At 45.8% G+C, this 15,894-nt stretch overlaps 1 protein-coding gene across 1 annotated transcript in view; it reads left to right on the forward strand.

The window, feature by feature from the left end:
- NBAS (neuroblastoma amplified sequence) overlaps positions 1-15,894 on the forward strand; it is a 364,123-nt gene that overhangs the window by 175,339 nt on the left and 172,890 nt on the right. The window contains exon 35 of the mRNA XM_019538135.1: positions 5,113-5,214. Within this exon, the coding sequence (XP_019393680.1) occupies positions 5,113-5,214 (102 nt within the window). The remainder of the gene's footprint in view (positions 1-5,112; positions 5,215-15,894) is intronic.

The following is a 15,894-nucleotide window of genomic DNA, read 5'->3' on the forward strand; positions in this document are numbered from 1 at the left end:
TTTAAAAAGGAAATCAAGTTGCTCGGGTATTACTTGGTTTTGAGCAATTAACGCTGGCTGTTCCCAATTATCTTGTCCCCTTTAGGTGCTTTAAAATAGATTCCTTGAAGAATTACTGATAAACAAGTCTTATTTAATTTAGATTACACATGAGTACGCACTGTAACTGAATGTCTGCATGGCAGATTTATCGTTCTTGGGCTCCTAAAACATATAGCTGTGCTCCAGGTGGGCTGTCTACTAAACTGTGAACGGCACATTTGTTTCTGAGGGGCTTTTGGTGGGCTGATTTGTACTGGCAAATGACAGTGCTAATTAGTAGGGCTGTGCAAAGCTTCGACTTAATATTTGATTCCACAAATATTCAACATATTTGACCTTGAAAAGTGAAAGTCAAGTCGAATAGCAGCTGGTCGAATAGCTGTCGAATCGAATACTGGAAGTAGAATTGTTAACAGTGCGGGTTGAATATTCGATAAAGGTCGAATATTCAACTTGCCTATACTGGATTCCCTGTGGGGGGAAAAAATGGGAAGTAAGGGAAGGGTGGGGGAGAGGGGGAAGGAGTGCTTTCATGACTGACATGTGTGGCTGGCCAGTGACCTGTCAGCATTCTCTGAGGTCCCTTCCAATCCCAGTGCTCTGGGGGAGGGCCAGAGAAAATGCATAAAAGGCAGCAGTTTTTTAGCTCCCCTGCTTTCTGCCTTGGGGTCAGTTTCTGAGCTGCTGGTGCTTGCCAGCACCTCTGCGTCAGACCACGGTGGCTGGAAGCCCTGATCTTCAACAGATTCCCTGCTTGCAATGCTAGCAACAGGGATTTCTGACAACTTGGTGCTTTTATTTTATAACTGCTTTTCATATTAGTTTACGCTTATATTGGATAGGGTTAGTGGTAGCCTAGGATCTATTCCTTATATAGGAATTTAGTTAATATATATTTTTTTATATCTTTTTTTATACATCATTCATTCTTTCCACCACACCAGCGCTTCTCAGTATATTATCTACACACGCAAACACATTCACATAACATCCAGAAATCTAATCCGTGGCGCACAGCACACTTAGAGGTTCCAGTTTACATACGAAGATGCAGCCTCTTTCCTCCTGCTACAAGGGATGAGGCTGCTACAAGCAGTAAAGACGGGGAGCAGCAGTGCCACCAGAGCCACTGCCTGTGCCTGAGACTCTCTCATGTCCAGACACAGCGGCCACAACCTCTCCTTCCATAACTGCAGCCAGCACAGCAGCGTGCTCCACCCCATGTCACTGCCTATGCTGAGCCTTCCTGCGCCAGAAGAAGAGCTGGCACTGGACCTGGATCTCAGTTCCCTGGCAAGGGAAGTCCTGGGGAAGGAGGGGGAATCAGTCGAGTTTGTGCTTGACACCCCTCAGGGTTTTTCTTTTCAAGCATGAGGTCTTTCCCAGAAGGCACTTCAGAAGGCGCCTCTGTATAGGTGAAGGCAAGCGGTTCAGCTGAGTCCTCTCTTTCTCTCGCTGTGCCTCTGACTGCTGAAGAGGAGGAGAGTTCAGCAGCATCCACAGATGCACCCGCATGCCAGAGGGAAATGCCTAGTACTAGCATGGTCTGGGATCATTATGAGCTGGCAGATGATCCCGTATTTGCTATGTGCGTGCACTGCCGAGCCAAAATCAGCTGGGGCAAAGGAACAAAGTGTATGACCACCTCGGGGATGCTGAATCATCCCCACAGATACCACCCCTTTGCCACAGGAATGGCCCCTGCTTGCTCCACGCCCCCCATCCCCCTCAGCAGAGGCAGGGCACCCTGGAACATGGGGGGCAAAAGGGACTAGTTGCAAATGCAAGCGAAGTCACCCAGACCACTGGGGAAACGCTTGCTCTGGATGGCCAGCCCTTCACCTTTGAGCGGCCAGGGTTCAGGTGGCTCCTGGCACTGCTGGCTCCATCCTACCAGGCACCCACATGCACCACCTTCAGCAGGACGGTGGTGCCCTCCCTATATGAAGCATGCAGGAAGCACTTGAGGGAGGAGCTGCACAAGGCAAGTCCGCAGGTGACCGTACGCTTCACCTCGGACATCTGGAGCAGCCGGGGTGGAGATCGTGCATACCTCTCCCTCACAGGGCATTGGTGTGGCCAGTCAGGCCATTGGTGGGCTCTCCTTCACGCCAAGGTGATGGACGAGTTCCACACAGCAGCAGAGATGAGAGGGGCCATGAACGACATGGTGTGGGGGTAGCTGGGTTTTGGGCAGGCTGAGCTCACCCACGGCTTCATAGTCACTGACAATGGGGCCAATATGGTCAAGGCAGTCCGTGATGCCAACTTTGCTGGTATTTGCTGTGTGACACAATTTACATCTGATTGTGAGGGATGCCTTGGAGGGAGACAGGGCTGCCGGTGATGGTGCCACCAACACCAGCACGCTCGTTTCCAGATGCAGGAAGGTGGCAGGCTACTTCCACCAGAGCATCAAGGGGGGCAAGATGCTGCAGGACAAACAAGCAGAGCTAAATGTCCCTCAGCACAGAAGCATGCAGGATGTGGAGACTCGGTGGGACTCCACATACCTGATGCTTGAGAGGCTGGTGGAGCAACAGAAGGCCATCCATGAGCTTTGCTTGGAGAGATTGGGATCAGCGGCCCCTTGACCAAAGCTGAGTGGGATGCCATCTCCCAGATCTTGCTGGTCCTCAAGCCCTTCCTCAAGGCCACTGAGACCCTCAGTGCTGCTGATGCCATCCTCAGCCAGGTGGTCCCTATAGTGAAGGAGCTCCGCAGCCAAATGGAGAGCTTTCTGGGGGGCCGATGTTGCTGGCTGGGGCAGGCCGCTTTCACTGCATGTGCAGGCACTGGTGAGGTGGCTGAAGGAGGCCTTAGGAAAAGGCTTGAACCCTTGGGGTCCAACACAGTGCATATGCTGGCCACCATCTGTGACCCAAGGGTGAAGGGCACCATACATTGCAGCGAGACACTGAGTCGCTGGAGGGAGGTACTTATTAAGAAAGTGATGGAGGCAGAGCGGCAGAGGTGGGGGGAAGCGGGACAGGGGATCCACTGCCTGAGCCCAGCCTGCCATCCATGAGCCAGTCTTCCCCTCCACCACAGGCGCTGCCAAGATGGGCTAAGGCCATGGCAAACATTAGGGGGTCCAGACCCACCGGACCCCAGGATCAGGCAAACAGCCCTTGCACCGCGGTGTCTGCCTATCTTGCTGAGCCTGTGGAGCCCCTGGAGTGCGCCCCCTTGGCCTACTGGGCAACACGCAGCCCAATGTGGCTGGCTCTGGCCACAGTTGCCCGGGAAGACCTGTCCTGTCCACCAACCAGTGTGCCAAGCGAGAGGGTGTTCAGCGTGGCTGAGCATGTTGTGACACCCCACCACACCTGCCTGGGTCCTGGTTTGGGGGAGCAGCTGGTGTTCCTCAAGGTGAACTCCCACTGCCGGGGCCCCCAAGCGCCGGGTGCAGACGGAGTGAACACCACCCTCCTCACTCCATCTGTGTCATGAGTTTTGTCTGTCAGCAGCCTAAGGCGTAGTTTCCCCCAAACCCCTGCACCTATTGCCGTGAAAGTTGGCGGGTTTTGTGGGCTCCTCAGGAGCGAGCAAGCCTGCAGGTTTGAGCTCCCTGTGGCTTTCCACATAGAAGTCACATGAAGTTTTCTCTCAAGGATTTGGGGTGCTGTTTCTCCAAACCCCCTGAACCTATCTTGTTGAAACTTGTCACACTTTGTGGGCTCCTCAGGAGTTAGCATTCCTGCAAGTTTCGTCAAGATCAGACAAGAAATGCCAAAGTTATAGCCTGCTTCGACCTTCCCCGTTATAGCCTATGGTGAAGTCGAAGCAGCTCGAATGTTCGACTGAGCTTCGACCTTGAGTCAAAGCGGACCTGCTTCGACTCGCAGCGGACGGCAAATCGAAGCAGGACCCGGTTTAATATTTGATATGACTGTTGAATTGAATATTACCTGCTCTGCACAGCCCTACTAATTAGGTTAACACCACACTCATAAACACATTCATGATGCAGTGCAAATGCAACTACACTGCTTTCGATTTAGAGAGCCACCTTTCCAAGGCAGCAGAGTGTTACTGTGGGCTCTGCTGCTGGGCATGAGTTACGTTTACCATGCAGAAATGGCCTAGAACAATTAATAATGAAACTGGATGTTCCAATAACGTTAGAATGATTCTGTAAGATATCTGCTAGCTGGCTACTTGCAAAATCACTTCATTACTACTTGCCCTCTCCGTAAACATTATCAGAAGCTTGGCATTTGTAGAATACCTACCAGGTCACAAAATTCATGTTATTTTTATTTGGGAGTGAACACACAGGAGCTTCAGGGTCTGGGAGCCCTAGCAGCACACACTGTACTGGTATCTTTTTGGTTTTTTTAAACAAGAAAGTGTGTTCCAGCTTGAGCACTTCTGATGCCAGTGTGTCTGTATGGCCTGGGGAAGGGAAATGACTGTATAGAACACTATAAAATTGTTTTTACAAAGTGACTCCTCAAATATAAGTGCAGTTTGAAATATATCCTTTGCACTGCAACAAGCAGTGAAAAGGGGAGGTGTGTAGTTCGAAATGCAAAATGTATGGAAAAAATACAAGTCGGGGGAATGAACAAGATAAGCTGGAAGCCACAGCCTGTGTAAAAAAAATAAATTAATTAAAAAAACAAAAACTATCACAGAGACCCGGTGGGACAGTTCTTATAACTAGAATGTCAATCCAAATTCCATTCCTACCTGCTCTCTTATAGCTGGAACAGCCCTGTAATTCCTTCAGGAATACACATTGGTTTAAAAAAAAAAAAGTGTTTTGCCATAAAAGTAAGCTAGTGTGAAAGAGAATGCAAACAAAAGGCAGATCTGTTCAGTTTCAAGGTGCCATTTTGCCATTTTTATGGTTATTTTCAAAGAAACCCCACAATTTATATTGCAGAAAAATACAATATTGTATAGCAGCAAAGGTGATTCTGTGCAGTAGATCAGCAGGATGCCAAGATGACTTTTTTTCCCCTTTTCCTAGAGGCTTTACAGTCTGACATTTCTCTTTCATGACATTAGATAGTTTTCTTTATTTGTATGATAGTAGAGATAATATTTACTATTACTTTGCAGATTCTGTATCAAGCAGTGAATTACCAGATACTTCCCTCAGAAGGAGGAGAGAATATACGTGCCCCGGGAGCTCCATCACTGATCAGCAAAGAAACTCCTCAGGTAAGTTTTTTAGAGCCTTTAAAATGCCCATTATTTCATTCTCTTTTAGTCCATATCATAAGAAGAAAAGGATTTTTAAGAGCTCTCCTAGCATAGCCTGTGAATTTGAAGTTTAGTAATGTCTCCCTGATTTATGCTTTGCACTTAAAACTAACAAATAACCCAAGAAAGCAAACTAATAGATGAATATTTAATAGAGTTTCTTTGCTAATACATTGTGTAGTGTGGTCTTGCATGTCCCTATCCAGTGGAATCTCAGCACGATAGGAAAAATAATTGAAACCATAAATAAACTGTAAGTCGGGCAAAGGGGAAAGCAAACCAAGAAATCTTATGTACAAAAGAATGAATAATTCTGATTTTTAGCGTTATCTCAAAGCGCTAATCAACATTGGTAAATAAGGATGGACAACATATTTATACCAATAAATGTATTTCAGTCTTTTTCTCCTCCCAGCTAGGTATTACTGTATTTATCCAAGTCCAAGATGACCCTGGAATAATTAGATGACAGCCATGAAAAAAATTATAATGTTGTTACTTTCCAGGTATCGACCCGCTCTTGTGGTTCAGTGGTAAAATGCTTGTCTGCTGCGTGGGGGTCCCAGGTTTGATACCTGGCTGTGCATATAACTGCAGCTATTGAGGCACTGGCCGTCTTGACTCAGTCTGGATTTTGGGTCTTGTCTCAATGGTCTAAAGGGGAGAAGGAAGGTCTAGGCAACCTCCACTCCTCTATACTTCTGCCTAGGTGTATATGTCAAAGGTACTGGTGACCGCTCATGAATGCACCATGATCCAGAAGGATTGACAGTTGTCTGCTACTACCATGTATAGAATCTAATTGGAGGGGTGTCTTAAATTTGTTTCCCCCACAGCTGCAGTGGGGAAAGCGGTGGCAGAGGGGGTAGACTGGGGGAGAAGGGGTGGGAGGTTGAAGCAGCTTGATCCCTGACCCCCATGTAACTTCCCCCACCTGCTGTCACTGCCCTACCTTGCCCTGTCTTACCCCCTATCTCCCCAGCCCACCCTCCCCCCAGCTGCTGGTACTACCAGGCTCCTCAGGGGCTGGAGCAAATATGTGATCCATGCCCCGGGCTGGGGCTGGAGCTGGGCCAGGCAAGGGTAGGCTGCTGAAGGGAGAGGTCAGGGCCAGGCAAAAGCTGTTCTGGTTCTGACCCCAGATCAAGGCAGCTGCTGCCTGCCCCTTCCCTCCCAACCTTCAAGACAAGGGCCTCCCCCCCTCCCCAATTTAACATGGCAGCGGGGATTATCCTGAATTCAACTAAATACCATACTTACAGGCTTCATTCTTTATGGAATTTTGCAAACTGCTTATAACAAAGGATTTTCAAAGATGCATAAATGTCTAATGCTTTATGATTATGTTGTCTGACCTGTTGAATTACACAGGCTAGCTTTCACCACATAATTCCTTTGCCATTGTGATTTAGCAACAGTATATCTTTGAGAACAGTTTCAAGAGATGTGTGTGATGTGTATTTATTTGGATGCTTTGTGATGCATTGTGGTGTGCAATTTGTCATTTCAGTTGTGCATTATTTTCTTCTCATTGGATAATTGCACATTTCTAGACAGAGAATATACGCCCATTGCACATAACCAATACCTGCATTTGAGCAATAATGCCTCTTAATTCTGGGGAAATGTAGGTGTTCACATGAAGAATGGTCATTTCTTAACACTGCTGGCAACAAACTATATATTATTTCAAGTTATCTCAGAAAACAAGCAGAAAGGTGCTCAATGTGACCAAACTGAAAAATATTCTAGAACTTGCAGAAATGTATCAAAGCATTTTTCCCACCAGCTTGGGTGAATTTTAAGAGAAATGGCACTACAGATGCATACATTTTGCCTTCTGGCCTTTTAATAAGTATTCTTATAGGCAGTCTCAAACCTCTACAATTTTAGGATGATATAAAGGCATGTTTTTCAAATGTACATGATGGCGGTTGCTCTGAACTAATTTGAATTGATATTTGTTTAAGAATGGTGTCATAATTTAACAGTCCATGATCTCTTTAGGTGAAACTTGTTTGTGATGATTTAGACTTTTTTTCTGCTTTAAATAAGCTATATATCAAAAATGCCCTTTTCCTTGCTTCATGCTTATAGCTGAATCACAACTGGGAAGCTTGATATAATGTAAACACCCAGTTCTCTTTCACAAAGATATATCCAGCTATTCATTATACAAGGAATATGTCTTTTATAGGCTATTTTGGAGGGTCAAGACTTACAAGTTTGGGAAATACATTTCGTTACATTCCCTTTGTCTTCCTCTTACCCTTTTCTGTTTCATCCATCATTCAGATGGCATTGATTGATCTCCTTTTTTGTTTATTTTTTAAAAAAAAGGAGAGTTGGTACAGGGGAAAAAAAATGGTTCAGATGATCCTTCTAGGACTTAGCACCCATCTACACATTATGCTTAAGCCCCAGCTAAAGTTGTGACCCAGCTCCATTTTCAATCAGTTAATTGTGTGATAAAACAAGGAATAAGCCACAAAGTTATTTCACAAAAAATGAATTGTCAAAAATGCAAATACAAAAATTCTCGAAGAGTTGGCTTGCTGCTTACTTAACATACCTGATTAACTTAAAATATTGTTGTCTTTTATAACTGCCGTCTTATTTTTGTTCAATTTCTTTTGTTTGTTTGGGGGTTTGTGTTTGGATTTGAGTTTGGGTTTTTGTTTGGTTTTGATCAGGCTGACCCTGGGATTTCGGGTTAAAAAAGCTAAAGAAAAAAACACTTCAGTTTTCAATATCATTCATATTTACACTCATTTAACATTGGGTAGTTAACAAAATCATTACTTTTTATGGAATAAAATTATATTGTTTCACTATAGGAGTTAACTATCTTTTTTATAATTAGCATAAGTATCTAATCTACTGAATATTTAGCTGTCTGTGTCTTCAGTGTCCTAATAAATTAATGCTTAAAAGATTTGACCATTATTTGACCATATTTGGCTGGTCAATTAACTAAGTGATTGGACAGGTTAAAACCCTTAATTTTTGGCTGTTTAAATGTACTTATCCTTCCCCCTCCTCCCCCAGTTTGTTTTTTTTCTCAGTTACAATCCAGTTGCTAATTGGAAAAAAAAAAATCTTTGAGGATAATTAAATAAGTAGATTGCAAGGAGTTTTTCTTTTCTTTCAGCGTAGCTTTCTCAGCACATCCGATTTCATACCCTCTGGTGTTCTAAAAAAAGGAGTTTAGCATGTCTGCTAATTTTAGCTTTTTTTATTCTTTCCCAGTGAATTGAAATTGGGAAACCCGGCAGGTTTTTTGTTCTGTATTGGTAATGCGTTGTGATGACATATAACTAGGAACACCCATCTGCTCTGCGAAAATCCCACTGCTTTAGCAGTTTTAATGCTTTGTACAGTCAAATTATTAAAACAATATTCTGAGCAACTCTCCTGCTTGAGTCCCACAATTGCAGTCTCAGCTGCGATAAAATTGTCCTCTCTGCGTACAGCTACTTCTCTCGCTGACTGACTAAAATCTTGGCATTTCCTTCAAAAGAAAACCTACAACCCATGATGTAGCTTTCTCCCTCCATTTTGCCTTTCCTGGCTCTCCTGTATCTCCCTTGTCCCCTGTTGAAGTTTCTCATCCCTTGAGAAATCCGTGTGCCCCAGGGATTTATTTCGATGAAATCGGAACTTTTTTTAATCTTCCTTGCTTCCCTTCGTATCCCCTTTCATTTTTCCTTAACCTCTTATTCTTTTGCTCTTTCCTTTCTAAATACAAATGTATTTTCAGTTTCTTGTACCTCTAAACAGTATCTGCCCTTCACTCCACTCACATTTCCAGCTGCTTCCTATTCATCCCCTCCTCCTTTAGGCTTTAAGCTTATTGAACAGTCTGTGTGCAGTCATCAGGGTTCTGTCCTCTGGTTGCTTCCTAGACCATTTCCAGTCTCTTTCCCGTAACAACCTGTGACAGGGCACTGGGATGCACCTGTCCCTTTAAGAAGGCAAGCAGCCTGAGAGGTAGCTTGCAGATGGTGGAAGGGCTGAGTGGGAGCTCACTTGACCACTGGGGGCTGGGCTTAAGCCTGAGCTGTTCAGGCAGTTCAGCCCTGAGAGCCACAACATGAGAAGCTCCAGCAGCAGAGCAACAAGGCTCCTGAATAGACCGAGAGTGAGGCCCAGGGTACTTGTTGGCAGGAGCAGGTGCTTTAATTAAGTTATACCAGCATTTAGCCTTGGTCTTGATGCCTGCTGAGGGCAGGCTCAAGACCCACTGAGAGAAGCAGTAGCCCACGAGGGGCTGGGTGGGCCTCAGCAGCAAGTGCTGGAGCCCAGAGAATGGGGATCAGAAGATCTGCAAGTCAAGACCCAGAAAGGGGCTGGGAGTGGGATCAGAGGATCCAGGAGGCCAGGGCGGGGCTGAGAGAGAGAGGGACCAAAGGAAGTCCAGAAGCCAAGATGGTGTCTGAGGGTGGGACCAGAAGGTCTAGGAGCCATAGAGTGGTTGAGAATCAGATTAGAGAGTCCACAAGTCCAGAGAGGTCAGAGACCCAGACTAGAGGGTCCATGAGTTTGAGTGGGGCTGAGAGCCAAGTCAGAGGGTCCATGGGCCTGAAGAAGGGGTAAGAGGTGGACCAGAGGGCCCACAAGCCTGGACAGGGGCTGTGTGCGAGTCCAGGAGGTCTGAGAACCCAGAGAGGGACTGCATGTTTCACCGGGGTTCAGGGAGTCCAGCAAAGAGACTGAGCATGAGGCTGGAGAGTCCAAGAGCCCAGGGAGTAGCTCTGTGTAGGACCAGGGTCAGGAGTCCGGACATAGGGGCTGAGAGAGGACCCGAGAGTCCAGAAGCCCAGAGAGAGGAGCTGAGAGTATCAAGGTATCCTAGAGAGGGGCTAGGTGGAACAAACCTCAGGTGACATCAGTGAGTGATAACACCCATGACGCATGGGTGTGGTGTAGGGGAGAACCAAGCCGCACAATGAGCCCTTAAGACTATATGTGTCCTGCAGGGGCCCAGATGAGCTGATTTTGTGTGAAGGCTAAACTGAGAAAAAGGGATCCCTGAGGGGAGGGAAACAAAGCCAGCTCCAGCATGCGGGGCTTTCCTTCCATGGCTAGCAAGTGCAGAGAGCGCTGTCAGAGAGAGCCCAGCAGAGGATGCGCCCCCTTGCTGTGATGTGCAGCGCTGGCAGGAGCCGCGCTGTATTGGGCACTGGGTCCCTGAGCACTCCCGCCTGCTGCTGCACCATGAGGGGAGTGGGGGGTCCCCACACCTGCCCACCCTCCCTAACGCCACACACTCGCATCCTGTTTCCACAACCCCTTACATATACACCCCCCAACATATCCTATGCTCCCCCCCACACAGCCATATCTCCTTACAACCCCCCTGCCCATACACCTAACCATACACACACACACCCCCATGCACACCCCCCCTCATGCCACCTGGTGGTACTTAAGGTTGTGTCACTTAAATTGGTGGTGCTCAATCGTCAGAGTTTGAGAACTGCTGCTCTAAAACCCAAGGGCAGCCTCCCTTACACTGTTTCTAATATTGTGGTGGGCGAGTGATCAAGAGAAGACTACATAAGAGTGTGAGTCAGGCAGGGTCCACGTGTTTGCTAGGGGGCATCACAGTCAGCCCTGGGGCCCAGTTCTGTCACACTCCCCTCTTGCACTCAACTGGGTGCAAGTTCTCACCAAACTGGTAAGCAGTTTTCGCCAAAGTCTGTAATGATCTCATCTTGGCCAAAGCTGAGAACCAGCGCTCCATCCTTCTCCTAGATTAGCATCCACATTTGATACAGTTGACTATCTTTTCACTTCTATGATCTTGTTTTCAGTATACCCTTTAGAGGGTCCTTCTCAACTCCACCTGAGAGTCTAGGTTTCATCGAGGCTTTATCTTGCTCAACTTTCTATTCTTCCACTGTACCTTAACTCTGAATAGTCTTATTTTTTACTTTCTCTTTTGTCTGCTTCTAGCTGTTTCTTTGGGGCAGAGGTCATTTTAATACTAGGCTCGTCTTGCAGGTGCTATGATAGTAACATTAAACAATTCAGAAGTATATGGGCCAAGCCTGAGGTGGTCTGGGTTGTGGTGGATGACCTCATTGACTCAGTCTGTTGTCTTCTAATGTAACCTTAAAAAAATTGGGCTCTGTGACAGGAAGGAATTCTACCATGGTGGCATCTCTTGCCTATTAAACTTCTCCTGCTCTTGCTGTCTATCTGTATGCCATAACTGCCTCAACAACTAATTTAGTAGCACTTAGAAAGATCTCAATGAGCAAATTAAAGCCTTGATTCATGAAGAGTATTTCAGTATAATATTGCTAGCATTATTAGATTAAAATATAGTGCTGAGCCACAAGATGCTGTGTGTTATGCAATAACAGTAGAAATAATAACCATGGTAAATCTTACCTCATAAGTGAGGGTTGACTATGCCTAATCTGCTTAATACTTAAAACATACATTACTTCTGCTGTAAAAATGTTTTTATTTATATAACTAAGTAATCTGAAAATGTAATTACTGTGCTCTGGCACATTAACCCAAAAGGAGCTTAGAATTTCACAAATGTTGTTCCTGTCCTTGAAAATAAACTGTTTGGAAAATAGCAAAGAACACATTGCTTAGAAACATTCTATTAAAATTGCAAATCTGCTTGTATGTGTGTAATATGCTTTTGATCAGCACTTGCATAGTTTGTTTTCCTACTGTTAATTACAGAACTGATCCCATGTTTTTACTGAAAAACTCTAACTACATTTTAAAAGTTTGCTATGCTATAAGACTCATATTAAATGCTACTTTTATTCACCTGCAACATGCATTGTTCTTCACTTTTATTGAATCCAAATATCTTAAGTTAACTGCAGATAAGTATATTGTTTAGTGAAAGGGTAGCCTAATTGAATCTATTTAATGAAGAATTTGTGTTTGTTTGCATATGCATGTATGTTTAAAGCCCAGGTGGTAATATTTTCCATTCTTCCCACTTAGGATCAAAAATAGTTAAATAAAAAATGGGTAATTGTAGAAATGCTTAGTTAGCTTATAGTAGTGCTAGCTAGGGTGATAATGACCACATTCTTCTCTCATTTATATCTCTGAAATGAAGCGTTCAGTCCACTGAACAGTTTCAGTGATTTCAGTGATGTCCAGCTTAAAATTGCCAGTAATGGGATGGTTGGCACAAATGCTATAGCAAAATCTGGGGTTGGAATTTTATTGTTTAAATAAAAAAGGAGAAATTATATGTATGTGAAAGTATATACAAACTCTTTCATTGATTCCACCCCCCCCATAGATACCATAGAGTTTTAGGGTTGGAAGGGACCTTGGTAGATCATAGAATCCAACCCCCTGCCCTGGGCAAGAAAGAGCGCTGGAGTCAGATGATTCCAGCTATGTGCTTGTTCAGTCTCCTTTTAAAGACCTCCAGGGTAGCAGAGAGCACCACCTCCCTTGGAAGCCCATTCCGGATTCTGATAATCCTTACCGTAAAGAAGTTCTTCCTGATGTCCAATTTAAATCTGCCCTCTGTCAGTTTATGGCCATTATTTGTAGTTACCCCAAAGGGGGGCCCTGGTATACAGAGTATCTCCTATTCTTTGCTCTTCTGCTCCCCCTCCTCCTGCAGTGAATTTGTAGATGGCCACAAGATCACCTCTGAGCCTTCTCTTGTGGAGGCTGAAGAGATCCAGGTCCATCACTCTGTCCTCATAGAGCTTTACCTGCAAGCCCCTAACCAGTGGCCCTCCTCTGGACCCACTCGAGGTTATCCACATCCTTCTTGAAGTATGACACCCAAAATTGGATGCAGTAATCCAGCTGTGTCCTTACCAAAGCCGCATAGAGGGGCAGTATGACCTCCTTAGACTTGTTTGTGATGCACCTGCTAATGCATGATATCACTTTGTCACATGGAGGACTCATGTTCATCTTAGAGTTGACTATGTCTCTGAGATCCCAAGATCTTTGTATGTACTATATTTACTCAAATACAAGACCAGGTTTCTTTCCTAATCAGCATGGGGGGGGGAAGCTCCTCATATTACAATTGCACACGAGGAAACCTCATTAAATGTATAATGTATCATTAAACTGATTCCAAAAGCAGCATGTGCTCAGTAATGGAAATCAACTATGAAGTTGACTAAAATACAACTAACACTGAGCATTACTATAAAACGCATGGCCCATATTGGGCACACATGCTGATGGGAACCTTTTTTATGTAGCACTTAAGTGTCCATCCATCTCCGTTCGATGATACGCTCCTGTGCTGCCTTTGCATGGGCGCCTGGTCTTAGGTACCAAGTAGTTTTGTGTGATCCCCAGAGAGGTCCCTGATCACATCTGGGAAAGCCACCAAACTTACCTGCCATGACTTCAGATAGATCTTCAGTGGAGGGGGTTGCCATTGAGGATACCTCCGGAGTTGTCACGTCTCTTGGCGGAAGTACATGGGGCTCCAACCTCCTCTACACCCCAGCCATGTGCCACCCTTTGAGATGAGCCTCATTTTGCGGCTAGCCCTTAAAGTGATGTCTTCCTCAGTTCCTACTCTTCCGTCTTCATGGATGGACGTTTTGGACTTCCACTAGACCAAAAGGGTCTTGGAACATTCTGCTTTAGGAGATGTTTTCCCTGACACCCCGGGTACTCCACGAAGGATGTTGCCGGTTACTGTTATGTCTCCATGTTGCCCATAATTCCCCTGTTGGGGTTTCTGACTCCCAAAACCCAGCAAGGGAAAATGAAGTAAGCCTGCACTCAGCAAGGAAAGCAATAGAACAGTGAAAGAAAAAGGACCAAGGGAAAAAAAACCCTACACTGACGGAATGCTACAATACACCAGGTATGACCCGAAACCAGGAAGAAAAAGGGTCAGAAATGGAGAGAAAGGAAAGAAAAGAGAAGGGGAAACCATAGATCTGTTGGCTCTCCTTTCCCCCAACCCCCCCACATCAAGTGCCCTAGAGAAGCACATCCCTTGGACTGGGACCCATGCTTTTACCCCAGCCGGGGTTTTCTTCAGTTCCTCCCAGAGGTCCACCTCTGGCTTGGCATCCCAGCAATGTTCGCCACTGGGGTCAACTCCTCCAGTGGCTCCCGCTGGCGCTGGCCCTCTTCCCCCAGACCTTCTGATCCCCACCAGTGCTGGCAGCACCCAGTGTGGGGAATTTCTGCAGCCACTGCTGCCACGGCCACTTGCCTCTGCACCGGCTCTTCGGTTCCATGTCGGTGCTGGATGACTTCACTGCTGCGATCCCCCACAGCTCCTCTTGCTCCCAGAGTTCGCCCCGCTGCTCTCTTGGGGTCAGCTTTTATCTCCGCCAGGCAGCGTCTCCTCCTGATGTCATCCGGCCCCAGCTGTAGATGGGTGCAGCTGATGAACCGTGTGGGCGTCTCTCCTTGGCATGCTAGCTTGTTCCTCCTGTATCCTGCAAGAGGTTTTTTTCTTTTTTGTTCATCCTGGGTTTCTCTGAAAGTGTGGTTTCCTGTTCACCCTTTCTCTCGTCCCTGGGACACCTTAAAAAAAACAAAACCAAAAAACCCAGGCAGGTATTCCCTTGACAGGGAACTGGCACCTACTGCAATACCAGGCCAGAATCAAACCGAACAACCTCCCATTGGTGCCAAAAATTTGCTACATTTGAACTTAGCCAAAATGGCCAAGAGGCTGATGGGAACCTAGCACAAAGATAGGCCTATGCAGCCCATCTACATAAGATACAATGTACTGCCCAGTGTGTTCAGTTCCTCACAGTGCCAGCTCATTCTGAAGTCAAGGTGAGCTACTGCACTGAATACATTTCAATTTCCTCTGCAGACCCACAGCTGAGCTGCACCTTTCTTCCCATTTCTAATGATTCCTGTTTCTTCACCATCCTTAAATGTCTGGCAAGCAGCATCAAACAGGGTCACCCAGAATCCATCTGTTGCCCCCTCTCTAAGCCTGTCATATACGATTAGTGTTGCCCTGTCCTCCATGAGGTAAAGCTGGATCAGGTTGCTCTGCATCTCATCTGCATATATAGTTTGGGAGGTTCCCAGGACTTGCGACAAAAAACACACAATTCCAGTCATGAGTGGAGGCTAATTAGCAGCTGAACTCTTTTTGAGGGATGTATCTGGATTACACATGGAGACTGAGCAGTTCCGAGCTGTTGGGTCACCATGGCTTGAAATGATCTTTGGTGGGGCCCAGTCTGTTGAACAGTATGGTATATCATGAACTCTTTGGCTTTAGGCTAATATCATGCACCATTTGTGCTCCGTATAAGAAGGTACAAAAGTGCTGCTTAAAAGTATGTTTGTAGAGTACCTGTGCTAAAACTTGAATCAGCTAAAAAAAATGCATCAATTCATCTTTCAGTGTTTTTGGAGTTGGTCCTTGTTTCCATGTGCTTGGGGAGAGCAGGGTTTGTGCGTTGCAGGGGAGTGCCTATAGGGGAAAAACTTGGGGGAAAATGAGGCAAAGGCACCACCTGACCTTCCTGCCCTCCCCACCCCCCCGGTATATTTTCTCTGCTGTAGCTACAAGTGGGTTTCACATTCAAGGTAAGCCTCAATAATTAGATTCTATACCTGGAAAATTGTAACAAATCTATACATTTTTCCACAGGTAGAATCTAAATATTGTGGGGGGGG

The sequence above is a fragment of the Crocodylus porosus genome, unplaced genomic scaffold, assembly GCF_001723895.1.
Source record: "Crocodylus porosus isolate Cpor-Errol unplaced genomic scaffold, CroPor_comp1, whole genome shotgun sequence".
NCBI classification, from domain to species: domain Eukaryota; kingdom Metazoa; phylum Chordata; order Crocodylia; family Crocodylidae; genus Crocodylus; species Crocodylus porosus.